Source organism: Mesocricetus auratus, unplaced genomic scaffold (genome assembly GCF_017639785.1).
Source record: "Mesocricetus auratus isolate SY011 unplaced genomic scaffold, BCM_Maur_2.0 Super-Scaffold_100019, whole genome shotgun sequence".
NCBI classification, from domain to species: Eukaryota; Metazoa; Chordata; class Mammalia; order Rodentia; family Cricetidae; genus Mesocricetus; species Mesocricetus auratus.
In genome coordinates, this window is record NW_024429200.1 from 40,361,820 (window position 1) to 40,381,394 (window position 19,575).

General features: G+C 38.7%; 1 protein-coding gene across 1 annotated transcript in view; it reads left to right on the forward strand.

Annotated features, from left to right (window-relative positions):
• Positions 1-2,532: 2,532 nt before the first annotated feature.
• Sema3e (semaphorin 3E) overlaps positions 2,533-19,575 on the forward strand; it is a gene marked incomplete at its 3' end in the record, with an annotated part of 133,835 nt that continues 116,792 nt past the window's right edge. Inside the window, 1 exon segment of the mRNA XM_040728722.1 lies at positions 2,533-3,271. Within this exon segment, the coding sequence (XP_040584656.1) occupies positions 3,157-3,271 (115 nt within the window).

The following is a 19,575-nucleotide window of genomic DNA, read 5'->3' on the forward strand; positions in this document are numbered from 1 at the left end:
ATAATAATAAAAATGGCAAATGAAGCATACTCATGTCTAATGTTTAGACAATACTGGAGAAAGGAATTTGTGTAAACCAAATTTAATATGTAAAACTTAAACCAAATTGAAAGCCAGGAGTGTAACAGGAATTCTGTACTTTTAACAACTATTCCACATGTTTCACAAGATGGACCGGAGTACATACTGGGAAGGATTGTGTTAGAGGCCAGTTTTTCTTCCACTAATAAAATTGGAGATCCAGTGATTAATGTGTCTATACCAATTGGAAGGACCAGAAACTTCTGGTCTTCTTCATTTCCCAGCCTCTACCCTTACCTTTTACTTCCAGATGGAGGTTATCCATACAGTAAAATTAACTTCAAGGGAACACCATGGGGCATTTGACTTGACAAAAATAACTTTTTTTATGGCATGGGTTACCTGTTTTGTTCTATGATGTCTTTCTATTGTCTAGACTGATGCCCTTGTAGCATATCAAATCAAACATGGAATCACCAGATACTGCTGTGTATTCAAGAGACCAGAAATCCACAAAGATACTGTACTCATTGATCATTTTGTTTTTTCACTTTTTTCCAATCCAATGTCTTCCAAAGTAAATGGTAATTGCCCCAAGTATTAATTCTTATATGTCCTGGTTATGTCTACATTATTATTGTTTTATATGTATTTACTCAAAATAATTCCAATGTCCAAATGATAATTTGAGTGGCAGAACCACTTCTGAGGGTTATTGGTAGTTTCTTTCACAATGAGAATGGTCAATTTTTTCTCAAAGACTTTTCAAATGAGTGTCTAAATACACATGGAGAAATCTGAGAGTCTCAAAAGTTCTGGATGTTTAGTTTACAGTCATTATTTTTATTTATTTTTTTATTCTGCATTATCTGTATGTTTCCTATCACACACAGAGAAAGGTAAAAGGCCATACAGAGGATTAGAAGGAACATGCAATGGTAACAAGATGAACTAGCATGTTTTGTGGTGCCCAAGGAATTGGTTACTGTGGTCTATGCCCTGCAGCCACTTTGAGGGTGATATGTAAATCTGAAGAAAAAGTTTAGCATCAATGGTGTTTATTCCCCCACACTGACTTTGTGTCTTAATGAAGTTGCAGTGATGCTAGTATTGTTTAACCCGTGCAAATCCAGAGCATACTGCAATCATAAGCAAATGTCAGTTGAATAAGGGTATTCATTCCAGGAAAGGGCACAGACCCTACGTTTACTTTCTTTCCCTAGAACCCTGCCCTTAGCTAATGCTGATAAAGTTGCCACCTATGCTGTGGTTACATCCATTCTGGAATACAGTGAAAGAAGGTTGTGAAGTTACACATATCATAGTTCGACCTGTAGCTCATCAGCCTGGCTTTTAAAACATGCAAGTGCCTCTGGAGACCACCCCATGTTAAGAGTCTACATGCTTCGTATTGTTTCATAGTTAAATACTGTTTAGAGTTTGTTTTCTTTTGTAAACCTGGGAAATCTAATTATTTATAATCTCCACTGACATTTACATTTCTCTAAATATACTCTGCTTGTATAAGAATGTATCATCCTTTAAACATGGGTAAAGAATGTCGGGTTGTACTTTTTGCTTATATGTAATGTAGGCTATTGGAATGACCTAAGTAAGGTACCTTTTTGTTATAATCACATAAATTTGAAGCACACAGTTCTGAAATCCTGCCCACAGCCACTGCTATGTAGGATAAAGAATCAGAAAAAGTCCTCATAGCTGATATCATTTGTTTACCATTTAACTCTCAGCTGTCAGACCAAACTTCTATTGCAGCTTATTGCTATCTTGAAATAATACAATTAATTTCCACGCCAGCAGCTCTAAAATGTTTGCTTTAGCTTTTGAAACTGATTGAAAATACACTGAGAAGTTGACCTATTGTGTTAATCTTATTTACACAAACATGGTGTCATGAAAATAAACTCGGAGTACTCAGCACTGAGTTCTAAGATGCTCACACCCTGAGTTCTCTAATGTCTGTTACACAGACCCACCGGGTAGACAGTTTCAACTTTATCACGGGCACCTGATGCAGACAAGTACCTCAACGTTTACGTTCTCTTAAATTTGAAGTGAGTTTTATTTTTCGCTTTATAAAAAATGAATCTAAGGCAAATTCCTTCTTTCATACTAACCCGTTTGTGAAACAGTGGGGGAAAATGGCAACCCCCCCCCACCCCAGGCTCTTGAAAAACACTTTCCTCAAAAGAGTCAAAAGTAACATTTGCAAGACCAAAGCAGAACAAGAAAGCTTGAATTGTGAACAAGAGCCCGTGGCAAGAGTGACCAAATTAATTTGGCTACTGGGCGGTGGCAGAGGATTTAGAGAGTGGATTTATTCAGGGATCCCTCTTGGTGTGGGAGCTTTTAAAAGTCCTTCCCGAGGCCACATCCCAGCCTTTCACATTCTTAAATAATCGGGGTATTATGCAGGTTCTCCTGGCCACGCCCCGTCAGGGTGAGGACCTGTCTCCCGAGCCCGGCGAGCGCGTCACAGCCGCGGAGATGCAGCGGGGCACGTGGGCTGGAGACACTTCCTAGAAACGCGCGCGGGCTCAACCCTGCCTGAACTTTCCTGTAAACAGCGCGCTGACAGGCGGCATCCCCGCTGGGTGGATCCCGCGCTCCTGGCGCAAGTGGCACTTCTTCTTGCTTTTAATTAGCGAGAGGAGAGGCGAAGGGGAACTGGCTGCTCGGCAAGTCAGTGCAGGAGGCTGACTTCTGGGAGGCTGAAGGAGGCTGGGCGAAGAGCTGGGGGAGGCTGCTGGTCTGCTCCCGGCTGTTTTCTCAATGAATAGCTGGCGGGGAGACTGAAGTCAGCCACAGCCTCCTCCTATCGCCCGCGGCTGGGTGACGGCGACAGCTTCAGCCGGGACCTGGCTCTTAAGAGGCGCTCCTTGCAAAGCCCTCTCGCTCCGCGTTTCCAAACCACCAGTCCCGAGGACAGAAAGGCTTTGCGGATCCAAGTACTGCCTGGCAAAGGGCACTTGGGAATGGTGTTTTCTGATGACAACCTCTTCTGCTTGTGACAAAGCCTGTCGCCCGCTGTTGGCCCTGGAGGGAAGTCCTAAGTAAAACTCAGTCCTGCCTTTAAGTGAGGCTGCTGCGGCCACGGGAGAGCCAGCACACACCATGGCAGCTGCCGGACGCATCCTCACCTTGCTGCTGTGGGGTCACCTGCTGGAGCTCTGGACCCCATGTCACACCGCGGACCCCGCCTACCCCAGACTACGCCTGTCACATAAAGGTAGGTTATCTTTCTTTATCCTTTTGTTAGGAAAATGCCCAAATGGAAAGTCACTTAACACAGGTCCATTTCCTTCCAAGACCTCAAAAGTGAACCTGAAACATATTGCAAAACTCACCTTGGATCGTAAGCACCTCGCGCTAACATATCCCACCTCGTCTGGAAAAAGTGTTAAATCGCATGCCAACTTGGAGGTGTTATTTTTGCCCTAGAAATATCAGGTTTATTCTTGAGAAGTTCACTCGCCTCTGTGCAGACCTGAGAAGGTGGGGCGCAGTTGCTAATAGCTGGAAAGGCTAATCCACTAAATGAACAGTAGGTATTGAAATACCACCACGTGCATTGTGGGAGCTGTAGAGGGGTATGGGACAGGCTTTAAAAATGGAGGTACACTTTGTTTTTTTGCTGGGTATTTTATTTGTTTTCTTTATTATGAGATCGAGAGGAGGAAAAATTCCTGAGGAAAACAACGACACCATCCCTGTGTAATTAAAATGACTAACAGCTAATACACATTGGCCTTCACACTGTGTTGGTTATTAGAATATTTTGATGTGTGACAAATTAAGCAGTTTATTGGCAATCATGGTAAAGTGACTTATAGTGATTATATATTAGTCTACACTAACCTTTTCCTTTAAATGTGCACTAATCGTATTTTTACTGAAGGTCTAGCAGAGTGTTTTATTCTGCACTTAGGTCTTATATCATATTCATAAATAAATGATCAAAAGATGGTAAGTTTTGCATCAGGACCAGTCAAAATCAATCACGAATCCTCCTGTCACCAAACAAACAAGGAACAAAACCTGTTTTAAGAGGAAGTGATTTTGTTGACTTAAAAGGAATTTGGAATTAACTATTGGGAATGAAGTGTTCATTACCACCACCAGTGAAGACAAGAAGAGATGTGATAATAAGGATTACATAAGAGCCATTTTTTTCAACTGAGTAAGCGTCTAAATTGTCTTTCACTCTAGAAAGAACAAAACCTGTACATCTGATTACAAGGTAGAAGCTGGAAGCAGAAGGTCTGAGTTTTGTATGGCATAATTGATCTTTTTGTCTCCTTATTGGGCAACAGGAGATGTAATGGTGACTGTAGAAACTTCTCATTCTAATACTTAGATTATGGATATCTTCTTAATTTCAATAATTTTCTTGTTACATTATATAATCAGTACCAAATTTTAAAAAAATACATTAACACCACATCTGTGAAGTATTTAAAATGTAGTGTCCTGCTTAAGCAAACACCTTTTGATTTAGAATGATTTATATTATGACAGGTATCAAAGTCTTTATGAGAAGCTATAACCAAATATATCGAGGTACAAAATTGATGGGATGGTATATTGAAAACTGAGGATGCCAATTATAAGTGGAGTTTGACTTAGAACTATTATGGATTAGTTATTTTTTCCTAATTTCTTTTTCAGAGAACACATATATATATAAAGTCTACTGTTTTCCCCAGGGGTTTTATGAAAAAAATAAAATCAGGAAAATGAATGGACTTGGAAAGCATGCCGTTAGGTGAGGCGACCAAAACTCAGGCAGAAAAACATTGTATAATCTCCATGATATGTGGATCCTAGTTTATAATGTGTGCTGTAAATAGGGAGCAAGCGTAACTGGCTGTAGGTGTAGCATAACACTTAGAAACCAGGCCAAGGAAGAGGAGTATTAGGTGATGAAGAAGGACAGAATTCAGGCAAAAGGAAACATGACTCATGGAAGAGGATTTAGCTAGATCCTTTTCCTTCTAGCTTCAACTCTGTCATAGTTTTCTTTTCTTTTTTTTTTTGTGGTGGATAACTGAATGAAAATGGAGAGAAAAAAGAAGACAAGTGGACAACTGTCAGTTTTGACATGCTGCTATTCTGTTATGCCTTCTACTAATCTTCATACCTCAGGAGTACTAGGCTTTTGATAGCTCCGTATCAGTATGTTTTTCAATCTGTCTCATTTGATTTTGAACAGCAAAGCTTACGATGTGGTCAGTGTACCAAAATTACATGGTATAGTCAGTCTCATCTTTATCAAGCTCATCTTCAAGATGTCTCTCATAATCAGAGAAATGACTGTGACTGATTTTGTGAGCTGTGTCATATGTTGTCATGAGGATTTGAAAGCATTTGTGTGTACTAGACTGAAAACTGTCACAGGGTTTCTCTTTGGCATTTCTTCACCTTTTATTTGGACTGACTAAACTACACTTTTTAAAATTAAATTATAAACAAGCTTGGTTTACATGTCAATCCCAGTTCTCTCTCCCTCCCCTCTTCCCCGTCCCCCCACCAACTCCCCTGCAATCCCCCAACCCAATCCCCACACCACTCTCCAGGGAGTGTGAGGCCCTTCATGGGGGAATCTCCAAAGTCTGTAAAAGACACTTTTATGGTGATGGCTGTATACAAAGATGATGTAGAGATATCTGCAAGTAAAACGTTCTTACTTTGTGCAATTTAGTTAGGAAAGACAGCTATGAGATCACACTAGAGAGGCAACCTGAAGCCTCCAGAGCTTGTTGTGCCACAGGTGCCTCGGAGACAGGGAAAGCAAAGAATGTCAGAGCAAGGACACCCCGTTCAACCAGCACAAAATGAACCCTTTGCTTCTCCGCACTCTGGAATTCAGTAGATTTTTAAGAGTCAAACATTAGGAATAGTGCATTGCAGGTTAATTTTCTGAGCACTGAATGGTGACAATAATGTTGGTCTTTCAGTAGCAAGAGGATTTAAGCAATTAAAATTACCAATGGATGTTCAGTCTTTCAACATAAGATATATGGTGTATCAGACACAGCACCTCTATGTTGCTGCCTGACCCCACAGGGTGACACTGTCAGCTCCCTAGAGGTGGCCTGCGGTAATCATCCATCATTCTCCTGGCACATTCTGAGTCATGTTGGAAGAGGGTAGGAGAAGGGCAATCATTTTTCTTATACCCCCCACTTCCAAGATAAGGGGGGGGAATCTTTTCGGAGGAGGACGTTAAACTGTCATACACAAAGCTTAAGTTAATTTATATATAAAAGTGTGTTCAGAAAAATATATCTAGAGACCCACCGGTGTCTTCATTTCCCTTTCCTTCTAAATAGACCTATCCAGAAGAAGGTAACTAATTAAAAGGAAGTATGGCACAGAGAGCACCTCCTAGTTTGTTTCTAAGCATTCTTCACCTGGGATGGCAAGGTGCTCATTCCTTTGTTCTTCTTACTGTCTCATCACATCTTATTTTCCAGAAAATGTGTCCATTTAAGGCAAGTAGAGGACATGAAAAGACAAGGCAACTCCGATTCAGGAAACACATGGATCTTTTTGATGAACTTTAGAAGAACAAATGAGTTTAGTTAACAAATGAAAACATAGCTGGGAGGTGATATGCACGCCCTTAATCCCAGCACTTGGGAGGCAGAAGCAGGCAGATCTATGAGTTTGAGACCAGTCAAGTCAACAGAGGGAGTCCTAGGTCATACACACACATTAAAAAAAAAGAAAAGATAAAAAGAAAGAAAAAAAAGAAAACATGGGTAGCAAGATATTATCTCATTCTAAAAGAATTTTCAGTCAAGATTTGAGTTGAGTTGAGGTTGACTACATAAGGCAATAATTCTAAACTTGAAGAGTATTCATGCATCACATGCATTTAGTTGTTTGTTCCCACTAATGAGGATGGTATTGATGAAATTAATAAACTTTCTTTTCAAAGAATTTTCTTTAAAAAGAAAAACCAAAAACTGTTTATGATCCTTCTTAAGAAAGAGCAATTGGAAAGAATGAGGAGGAGCCCTGAAGAACTGAGTTGCTCCATGTTGGTGTCTGTTCTGTCCTTATCTGTCACCATCCTACATTAATGAGGTTACTGGGAAGACAAAAATAACCTTCTTGATAATGGAGTTGAGAGAAGGAAGAAACAAAAAACAAATTAGCAAAGAAGCAATCACAGTAACTGTAGAAAGGCCCCATCAACTGAGAATCCAATCAGGGACAGTCAATCAGGTAGTCTGGAAGATAGGGGTTCAAAGTCCCTGTGAGGAATGATGGCCACAGGAGACACAGAGAGTGGTGGTTCAGCAAAGCAGTGTTCTCCTAGGATGTTTCGGGGAAGAGGCAGTTAAATCGAGATATGTAGACATTATCAGTGGAGACTTCAACTTTGAAGAGATACTCATACATATAAACCTTGCCCTAGAAAAGTGTTAAGCAGTGTGTCTGCGTTTAGGCATTCTAGCTATTCACACACAGGCCTGTCATAGTTCAGGGAGCTCAGGATTTGGTGTCAGCAGCCTCCATCCCACATGCTATTCTTGCTTAGAATGGCAGATTGTGCATCAGTGTGAAACAAACTGATTGCTGTGGTGTCCTTCTTGCATATTTCACTGAGGATTAGAGAGGGTCGACTGTCACTACAATACTTGTGAATGTACTTTATAATCTGAAACTGTGTGTATTATGAATATATCTTAAAAAACTAGAGTGTTGATTTTTTGGAAGGCAGCATCTTCTAAGGGAAATAACCCTTGGGAATAGTAGGACCTTAGACATGGACAAGTGTTGAAACAGTGCTGCTCTACAAGGAAGAATTTGTTCTAAAGTAATATAAAACTATTATGGTTGATTCTCATAAACCATTCATTCTAAAGGCCATCTTCCATATTTTTGGCTTTTAGTTATGCCAACTTAGAAGATCATTAGTCCATCTTCATTGTCAACTTTTCAAGGCCAACATTTGCTCTGATTACTACAATGATTTATATCTCACACCTCAATTTTTTTATATTTATAAAACCAGGACACTAAAATGCAATGTTAGCAAAACCTTTGCATGGCTGTCCTGGAGACTGATTTTTATTTTCTTTCTTTCTTTTTTTCTTGGTTTTTCAAGACAGGGTTTCTCTGTGGCTTTGGAGGCTGTCCTGGAACTAGCTCTTGTAGACCAGGCTGGTCTCAAACTCACAGAGATCTGCCTGACTCTGCCTCCTGAGGGCTGGGATTAAGGGCGTGTGCCATCACCACCCTGCAATGATTATTTTCTATCCCTGGGAAATAAAAATTAAGTAAAATAAAACAAGGCAGTATTTAAGCTTCTATTTCGTGACCCAGCTCAAAGTTACCCAGCCAGTAACTATGCATTATCAGTATTGATATTAGTCACACATCTCTGGGTGTTAATAAATAAAAACTGGTAATAAGGTATGATTCATAATCACAGTAGTTAAATAGAACTCAAGAGTAAACATTAACTTACATGCCAGGCAACACTACCAGGGAGTGTTGGTGAGAATGACGTGATGTCTTTATTAGCAACAGTTCATGCTAAGAAATAAACATGGAACAGAATGTGAAAAATTATATGTTTTGTTGAGTGTTGGGCTCACACAAAAATTCTTTGTGTAGAAAAGTCTATGTAAGAGCATTACTTATTGGCCTTATATTCTTATATTGATTGGATACTACATGGATAGTGTATCAGTACATCTTACATACAAAAGTTTCTCATTCTATGAGTCATTCAGGTCTTAAAAGAATATTGAAGATCACAGTAGAAAAACTGCTATTTCATATAGAAGTTAAGGATCATGAGGGTTAGGGTTAGAAAAAGCCATAAAAGGAGTTTATAAAGGAACTAGATGATAATTTATGTGTGCACAACCTTTGTAAAATCCTTGTGAGGGCAACTTTGTATATGCAAAATGTGATCTATGACTGTTCTTGATTAATAAATATGCATAATAAAATTAGGATGTCATAATGAAGTATTATTCATTTAGAGGTTTATTTTGCCACATTGTTGTCTCACTAGTCATGTGTGTTTGTCACTTAGCCTAGGGGTATTTCATGGAAGGGTCTTCCTGTTTCTTTTTCTCTTCCTGCAATGAGATTGCTTTTCAATTCCGTGCGTCAATTCTGTGTGTACATAATAAACCAGCAAGCTATTAAATTAGTTGTTACTGGGAGAAATTGTTAACAATCTGTTGAGTCAGCTTTGTTTTATTATTGACATCTAAATGGTTCATCACAGGCTCCTTTATCTTAAACCGTTCTGTGGTTTAGTTGAAGAATTTGGTTAGCAGAAATCCAGAAATGCACTCCGCATGCATGCATACCCCCTCAGACACGTCATTACAGTGGTAAGGTGGTCCAGCCCGTTGAGATTTACAGTCAAACCCAACCAGTCCTGAAATGAGATGACTCATAATCTCTTATAAGGTGATGAATTAGATTACCTTTGTAGTTCCAGTACCACAGTGTGGCTAGCTCACACCAGATGCTTCAGAATACTCAATCAGTTATATAAGAAAATGACTGGTTATATTCAATAATGGTTTCCAAAGCACATGCTTTGAAACTTAAGATAATTGCCAATGTCTTTAGATGTTGCTTAGACATAAGCAAGTATTGTTCTCTGTATACATAATAAAAATGACAATGCACTTTTAGGCAAGATATTCTAAACTTATATTGGGGAAAAATGTCAAAGCCACATGTTAAACAAATGTTATAGTTTTTGCTGTTGAGAAAACCTCTTCTTTATTACTAATGATTTAAAAAACTGACATCACTTCAGAATTGATAATATGAGCCTGTGGCAATCAAGGCAATTGATTATTCAAAAACAGCTCTGTCTATTAGAATTCTATTGTGTAGATCATGATCTTTACACCTATTATCTATTATGCTCTGCCTTTTAATGGCCCATAAAAATATAAGAGCAATTCACTGATTTGCTTGAATTTTTTTGTTTTATTTTGTTTTTTAAAGATTCACTTATTATGCATGTAGTGTTCTGCCTGCATGTATGCCTACACGCCAGAAGAGGAAACCAGATCTCACTACTATATGGTTGCTGGGAATTGAATTTAAGACTTCTGGAAGAGCAGCCAGTGCTCTCAACCTTTTAGACCAGCTCTCCAGCCCCTTGTTTTTGTTTTTTGAGACAGGGTTTCACTGTGTAGTTCTATAAGAGTTAGTTTCCCCAGCTGTCCTGGAACTCATTATGGCCTCAAACTCAGATCCGCCTGCCTCTGCCTCCTGAGTGCTGGGATTAAAAGGTGCATACCACCACTCTTGGCCCACTGCTTGAATTTTTTTAACTGAAAAATGAATGCTCACATCTATGTTTCATAATTAAATTCTCAGCCTTCAGTGTTTTCTCCTCCAGGGCTTAGTGCAGGAATGGTAGACAGAACAAATACTTAAGGTCCAGACATTACAAAACACTCTCAGATTCTTATTTTGATGGCCTCAATCCCCCTAGTTTTTGATAAAGCATGCCAAATTTAAACCTAGCTTCTGGTTGCATTGTTTGAGCAAGTAATTTGTGTTTTGTGAGCATGAGTCTTCTCAGTTTTAAAGCACTGTAGCGTTTAATTTGCAGATTGTGGAGTACCAGAGAAGATGACAGAAATTGATGTGGCCTAATACTTTATTTGCCCTTAGGAGCATTTCAAAGTTGACTCAGTGCGCCAGAAGTATAGTCTGTGTTGGTTTTCTTTTTAATTGTAAAAGCAATCATTCGCAAACTCTAAGCTTCCAATGTAAAATAAGGGAAGCGCTTATCAGAGGTTTTCACTGAAAGCAAAAGTGTTTTCATTGAAATCAGTTCTGACTACTGACAGTATGGGAGGTTGGTGTCTCTTGTATTTAGAAGTAGCTGCAGAGTTACTTTGCTAATAATTTAAAGAAAGTTGGAACTTTATCAGCGTCACCTTGGAGGCAACAGATCAAATCCTAAAAATACCTACCTAACAAAGGTAATTGTAGACCCAACATTGTAAAGCACAATAGAGCTGATATTACAAAAGCCAGACCCCACTGAGCAAGGCTAGTCTAAACAGTGTCCTGTAGGCGGCTATCAGCTCAGCATGTGGTGTTTGCTTTGAAAGTGAAAGAGAACCTTCTGCTCTGCCTTTTTGGAACAAACTAGGTAGGATGGCTGGGACAGGATTGACTACTTACTCTTAGCTGGACTTCAGCAATCACCCATTGCCATAGGAGTAAGACTGAACAGCTTGGACACTGGGCTTTCCAAAGGGGAGTGTGTATGTGTGGGGGAGAAGAGGGTTGCAATGTGAATGGTTCCAAGGAAACTGAGGCATCCTGAGCCTCTGTTTATGGCTCCTTCAAGAAAGCACACTTTAGAAGTAGGGCTCAGCCTTGTGTGGGTATTCACCTCCTTTCTCTTCGGGGAGTGAAACAGCAGGACTTCAGGAAGTCCTTTGGAGGCATCCCTCTCTTTCCCATCTATGTGTAATCCTTTTTTTTTTTAAACACTACTTTGCATTCAGGTGCCATTCTTGGGTAATCACAGGCTTTTTTTTTTTTTTTTTTTTTTTTTTTGTCATTTGGGTCCTGTGCTTCCCAATGTGCCGTTCGTACCATCTCTCTCCCAGTTTTCCCCCACTTTCCTACTCTTTTCCTCACTTTAGGACAACAATGAAAAGCAAACAGCTTGCAGTGAATGGCATGTATTCATTCATCCACAGTTGGTTTGCAAACTTCATTTAATTTTTGTTGTCTAATTTGATGGTCAGAAAGCTAGGTGGTTAAATTAGAAAAAAATTACAATGATCAGGTAAATCAACATATGTTGAGATTCACCTTATGATGAAGTATTAGATGAATAGTCAACTGAACCACCAGAAATCTAATCTCCTTTCTCTGCCCTGTTTTTTTCAGGCCAGTGTCTGATGCTCAAAGGTACAATGAGATTGAGGCCCAGGCAGTATAGGGGAGCTGAACCTGTTAACTGATGTAATCTGTAGCTAAAATTGAGTTAGGTGAAAGATAGACTATTGTCAGTGCAAACCTGCCGATTTCTGTGCTCTCATCGGTTTGAACTTTAGCATGGGAAAGCCAGAATAAAAAAAATGAGTTTTATTTATAGGTTACCATGGGGGCATAAAAATGTCCGGAATAAATCCCACTGGTGATTTCAGGTGGCCATTGCTCCAAAGCCAGATGGAACAACAGCAAAGAGAATGAGAATAAAAGAGTGAGGGACTAGCCATCAGCAGGCAATGCTCACTCATGCTCTCCTGGAAATGAGGGGACTGGAGCGGGCTTTAAATTCTGAGTTCAAAACATACTGTAGATCAAAAGACCAAGCAAAACTGTGTTCACGACACTGCTTGCAGCTATTTACTACTCCTGATTGCTTGTTTCCTGAGCGAAAGTTTCCTGGGGACCTCGTGCAGTCTCAGGCCCCTTCCAATTCCTCAAATGCATACATGTCTTTCTGTCTCCTGAGAGACCTCCCAGTGTGTCTGATTTCTCCAGATTCTTTAAAAAACAACTGCTTGGGAAGCAATATGCCACAGTGGAAAATGTACAGATGAACAATTTTCAAATTTTTACATTTGAGTCCACACTGTATCCTATTTCTATTTCGTGATTCTTGTAAGTAACTTAACTCCGAGACTCACTTTCCTCAGGGTTAAAAAGGAGCTAATAAAGTTATTCTGCCCTAAGAGACAGAAAAGTGTACCACAACCTAAAAATATGACTTGATATTGTGACATCTATACTGTTCCTTAGTTTATAGAATTGTCTTTAAGCTACTTGAAGTCGGGAGTATTTTTGTGATCCCATTGTGTAGAGATAAAATTACTTATTCAAGTCATTTCTAAAGCCTGCAGTTATGGAATTTCAAATGAAAACATGTTTAGTTGGCTTTCATGTTATGGTCAAAAAAAGACAACTAGATCCAGGGCTACTGATAAATACAGTATCTTACTGTCCAAATTATAGGGTTGGTATTGATAACACAGCATCGAAGCCAAGCTATGGTACCATTTCCTCATTAGTTTTAATTGAATATGATTTTCATTCACTTATTGATTGACGTTTAGCATATGAATACTTTTTACTCATTATTGATGTTATAAATTTGACATATTTCTGTATTAAGTTCAGAAGTTCCGTCAGTTTCAGAGAAGCATTCTGTGAAATTCCAGAACGTCTACATCTCACAAAGGGAATTTTCTCTGGACCAATGACAGAATGATGTCACCACTATTTAATCCCTATGCTCTGACTCTTATCTTCCACCTTGGGAATTTAGAAGTTTTTAGCTTTTCACAAAAGATGGGCTCATTCAACAGTGTCTTATTCTTTGAATATTTGTTGAGCTTTGTCAGTGTTTAGAGACTTAGCATGAAGCTAGGTCTTTAGAAAGTAGGAAAACTGTTGTACTAAAATACGTAGGATCTGGGGAGGGGTAGCAAAGGTTTAGCAGGTGAAAACTTAGGAAATCTAAACACAGTATGACTTTTAGTTAATAATTACTCATCAGTGTTGGTCATTATTTGTGATAATGTTACTGTTAGGTAAACTGTTAATAAATGGAAAATCGGGGCCAGGCATATGGGAAACTTCTATATTAAATTCACAATCTTCCTGTGAACCTAAAGTTATTCTAATAGGATCAAGTTTTTCCCGTCCTCTGCAATCTCCTTCTCTCTCTCTCTCTCTCTCTCTCTCTCTCTCTCTCTCACACACACACACACACACACACACACACACACACACTGAGAGAGAGCCTTACACCAACTCTACTCCCATTTATGTAGTAAATGTCAAGATAAGCTCTAAGAAAGTATAAAGTTTTGGTGGAAAGGGGAACTGGATCATAGTCTGGATGACTACTGGGTGGTTGGCCAGAAGGCATGAGCCAGTTAGTTGTATCTTTTCTCTACCTTCTAGCATCCTGCTGTTCTGCCATGGTAATCCCACTCTATTTAATGGTCCTTTCAGAGATACACTCTACTAGAAGTCTACTTAACTGTTTTCTACTTTGTACGTTTACTATACACACTAGTATCATATATTATTTGTTCAATTTTTCCCTTCAATTTCTGTGTGAATTGGAGGAATTTTCATTGATTTAGTATGAATGATATGCAGTTAATGAAAATTCAGGTAGATTTGGAAATTTAAAAAATCTTTTATTACGTATATTTATTTGTGAACATGTGTGTGTGTTGGGGGAAGTCCTGTGCATTTGTCAATAAAGTACTGTTGAGCCTATAGGGAACCAAGATAGGAGGGACTAGGAGTCCAGGAGAACTCTGGGAAGGAGAAACACAGGGAGTCAACATGTAACGCCATGGGGGTAGGAAGCCTGGAACTATTCTCCGGTAAGAAACATACTTGCATTAACAATTATGGGGTAATTACTTAAGTCAGAGCTAGTTAGAAAGAAACAAGCAAGGCCAACAGCTTCATAATGAATATAGCCTCCTGTGTGTTTATTTGGGACTGACGCGGCTCTGGAACCAAGCTGGCGGGAAGGCTGCCCTCACAAGAAAAAGCTTCTCTTTACAAAATGGTTGTCAGGAGCGGGATTGAATTTCCACGCAAAACAACAAAAGCTTTAAAGGAATTTTAGGAACAGAGAGAAGCACAGATTTTGGTAGCAGCATTTTCCTCAGGTGTGCTCTGTTTTGCTAGCAACAAGCCGAGATTCAAGCGGCTCGCTTACTGGAGTCTTTCTGACTCGGCATAAAAAGAAAAAGAAAAAGAAAAAAAAAACCAACAAGGTTCTTTTAAGAGACTCTGCTAACGATTGAAAGTTGTGTACGTACAGCTGGAAGTGGCAGCTTTTGCTGGAGGTCAGCATGGACTGAGGCGGTAAGCTGAAGTCACGCTTATGCCCGCCATCTTGGAAACGACAGTTTAAAATAGCCGCGGTTTTACAGATAAGACACGTGGCCAGAAAAACGTAAAGATTTACAGTAAAGTCAGACTTGGATGAACAAACCTCTAAAGGTTTACAGTGTGTTTAAAAATATACGTGAGATTGAGAGAGAAAATGAAACGGCAAAGTGGTAAATACATACAAAAGCCGGCGTTGTGGTGGCACACGCCGGTAGGATTTACTCCAGAGGCAGAGGCAGGCGGATTTCCAAAGAGAAACCCTGTCTCAAAGAAAAATAAATAAAAGTAAAATAAATAAAGTAATAATAGATAAATAAATAAGACATGTAAAGATGGAAAATACACAGAGAGTCTGGATACTGTACACTATTATGTTTTTCAGTTTTATAATTGCTCAGGAAGTAACAGCTGCTAAAGTACACTTGATTATAAATGCTGCTAAATTAATTCAACTTATATCTTTTGAAAATGCCTTGACCTCAAAATTTAAGTATAAGGATATGTTACTTGGGAAAGGAGTTTTAATTTATGTTTCCACAGAACATAAAAAGCTGAGGATTTCTTCCAGGCTTCTGTGGTTTGACAAACCAAGACCCCCGGAAGCAGTGGATCAGATGTTCCAACAATTGAAACAGCTAAGATGATGCAGTCTTACAGACCCCGAAAGCATGGACTTATACAGGTTTCTGAGTTTTGTCATGATCCCCATGGTATGAACGGCGCCCCCTTCCAGCAGGAAGCAGTTTGGAATGAGCGACGCCCCAATTCCCATCTTGTTTATAAATCTTTGTTTTCATTTAAATGGGATTGTTTATAATTGGTTAATGATCACAACCAATCTCCTTTTAATGGTAAAAAGGGGAATGATGGTATGGGTATTGTTTTTCATGTATTGATACAAATTCAAGGTCAATTTTGTGATATGTATATTTCTCCTCTTGATTAAGTATTGTGCTTATACTGATCTTTTAAAACGTAATGTATAATGGAATACAGACTATAAATAGTTACTTATAATAGAATTTATAGTTAGGTAAGTTAGGTTTTCTAGATATACAGAAATATATTTGAGATAGATAAACAGTCTTCAAACCTCTCAAAGACCTTCAGAAAACGGCATTTAAAATGGTTTAGGGTTTGTCTTGACAATGAGAAATGTCTGCTCCTGGCAGCACCAATTACGTCTGAGATGGGCATCGAAAAAACTCGTTAGGGAGTTTACTTTCAACATGGCAAGATTAGCCATTTGGGCAAGAAATTGTTCTTACAAGCTAATGGCTGGCTAATGTAACATTTCTTTTCTTTTTTTTTTTTTTTGGTTTTTTTTCGAGACAGGGTTTTTCTGTAGCTTTGGAGGCTGTCCTGGAACTCGCTCTGTAGACCAGGCTGGTCTCGAACTCACAGAGATCCACCTGCCTCTGCCTCCCGAGTACTGGGATTAAAGGCGCGTGCCACCAACGCCCGGCTAATGTAACATTTCTTAACCACGTTTAAGAACTTAGTCAACATCTTCTAAGATTGTATAAAATAATGTCTTTAAATAATATTGTATTTAATTCGTAGATATCAACTGAGAAAGCATTTTGTTACCTGTAATTTTACTTTTTCATTTTGTTATCAAATTGATAAATACAATATACTTAAATACAGATGGAAAATGATGGATATAAACAATTGAGAAAAAGTAATCCATTTTTACTATCCTATAAAGGATAAATAAGCATAGAATTGTTTAGGTTTAGAAACCAGAATAAAGATTTTAAAAGAAATAACTAGATGATAGAATCATTTCATTTGTGTGTGTATGTGTGTGTGCTGGGGTGTCACGAAGAGAATTGTGTGCTCCTGTGAGTGAATTTGCGTACTTGCACATATGCAAATACATACATGTGTGTGGGAAGGCCAGAGGTCATCCTTTCTTTGTTTGCTCAGGAGCCATCTTCCTGTGTTTTTGAGACAGGGTCTGTCATTTGCCTGGAGTTTGCACATATCTAGAGTGGATTGCAAGGATCCTCCTGTCCCCATCTCCTCAGCACAGATATTATTAATCCACTCTCCACATGCAAAGTCTGGTGATTATACTCAGGTTCTCGTCCTTGAACAGCAAGCTCCTTATTGACCGAAGTATCTTCTAACACCCCCCCCTTCTTTAATTCAAACAAGACAAAAATTATTTTTAGGCAAGGAGTGGTGCCTTTAATGCCACACTCAGAGGCAGAAGCATATGGATATCTGTGAGTTCAAGATCCTTCCTCGTCTACATACATAGCAACTTTCATGACAACCAGGGCTGTACATTGAGAACACACACATACACACAGTACGTATACATGTACCATAAAATCTATCTATCTATCTATCTATCTATCTATCTATCTATCTATCTATTCTCATCTCAGGAAACCAACAAAATCCATAAGCAACAACAGTAAAAATGAAGAAACGTTAAAGATTATTCAACTCAATACTGTAACTGTGTATGCTCTATGTAGTTCTAACTGTATGATAAGTATAGATCAATTACTCAAAAATTGTTTAAGATGAAAACCAAACATTGAGCACACTGTCAGCCTAGGGTTTGGATTAATGTGAAGTATCATAGGGTTTATTCTTAGAAGAGCCAGTAATAGTTAAAATGTAAATTGAAAATAAAACAAGCAATTTTCACAGTCAAATGTTAAAAGTTTTGCTTATCAGAATATTCAATTATCTGTATCACTGCATATTTTAGCTAACATGGGGACTCAAAATATTTCCCTTTTATTATGTTCAGGAAGAGAAAAGTCAGAGAGAGAGAGAGAGAGAGAGAGAGAGAGAGAGAGAGAGAGAGAGAGAGAAGAAAAAAAGAAGATAGGAAATATTGGAATGGATTTCACAACCATGTAAAACATCAATCTCAATACTAACTTCTTAAAGTCATTAGAGAAGAATGCTTAAGCTACTATGACATTAATATGCTTTAATTTTCTATAGCAATATTCAAGGAACTATAGGAAGAAGAAAATATTATCCTTCACTTAATTATAATTCCATGTAACAGAAATAAATGTTATGTCCATTATTACATTCCTCAGATAAAGGCAAAGGATATGAGCCGGACATTGCTTTTGACAGATTTTCTCTTTGCCAGTTTTTGTTTTTTCTTACTCCATAATGGGTATTTACAAATTGAAGTGAGATATATTTCAGGATTGGAGAAAGAATGATCTAAATCTTAAGAATAAATAAGACAGGTGTGGTGGCACACACCTTTAATCCCAGAACTCAGGAGCTAAAGGCAGGCAAATCTCTTTGGCTTTGAGGCTAGCCTAATCTATAAAGTTCCCGGACAGCCAGTGCTATACTAATGAGCCCTGTTAAGAAAAAAGAAAAGAGGAGAAAAGAAAGAAAGAAAGAAAGAAAGAAAGAAAGAAAAGATGGAATGGGAAAATCTATACCAATGTCTTTAGGCTAATAAGAGAATAATTTCTTAGAAAGATATCGAATCCTCCATAGTATTAGATGCTGTAAAATGACTACTATGCTAGAATTTTTTTACACGCAGTTTTATTTCAGAGCACATAAACATTGTACTTGAATACTACATCTCTTTTGCCTTTTACTGTTAATTTCTTTCCACTGGATCATTAGAACAGACCTTTGGAGTTGCTTCAGTGTTGGATGCTCACGCAGTGGTCAGTAAGGAATAGTGAAATGCTATTGGATTGGTTCTGTAATAGGCGGGGAAAACCCTGGCCAGCCAAGGCCTCCTGGATACGCTCCACGAGAATGGTTTGTCACCACTGCAGTGTATGGTAACATCACTGTGGCATCTCCCTCCTGAGGCCACCCGCAGCCTGCCTTCCAAATCTCCATTCACGGTGCTGGCCACCAAAACTGCCCTTTGTCCACACTTCTTTTCTCCATTACAAATCAGCCCAGCTGCTCCTGCAGCAGGTTGTTAGCTGACACGCCCCCGTCCGCTCTCCCCTAGGAGAGCCAGAGTAAAGAATAGCAGCTGGGACCGGCTTACTCTGGCATCCAAATAATTTGGGGTGGGTCCATCCCTGACTTTATTTCATTCATTTTTATTCTCTTTCCTTCTGTTGCTCTTTACAGAACAGATAAGTGATATTTTTTCTAAAATGTTACTCTAATCTGCCCATGTCTTTTTTTTTTTAAATATATCTGTCCATTCAAGACAGGAAAATTATTTCATTTTACGCATTGTTGTTTTCATCCCTATTTTAAAGACTCCTTAGAAGACAAATAAAATAAGGAAATTTTTATTGGTGTGATTGGTTTTTGTTTTTTTAGACATGACAAACAGCACTTGTTCCATTGGTTGGATGAGGATTAAACAGGAAACATTTTAATGTCTTCAGAATAGGGTTTGGCACACAGCTATTGCTAAGCTGATATTTGATAGTGAGGAAAGAGAGTAGGGAAAGGGGGGAAGGAGGGAGGAAGTGAGAGAAGGAGGTAGGAAGGCGCTAGGTAAGGATGGAGAGCTGAGTAACAGCTGCTGAATTGAAAACCTAACTGTATGTAGGCAACTAAAACCAGTAAGATGCACTTAGCATTTTATCTATTTCAAAAACTAAACAAAACTAAAATCACAAGTGAAAAATAAAAGGGCATGGTTTAGGAAAGCCAGTTTGC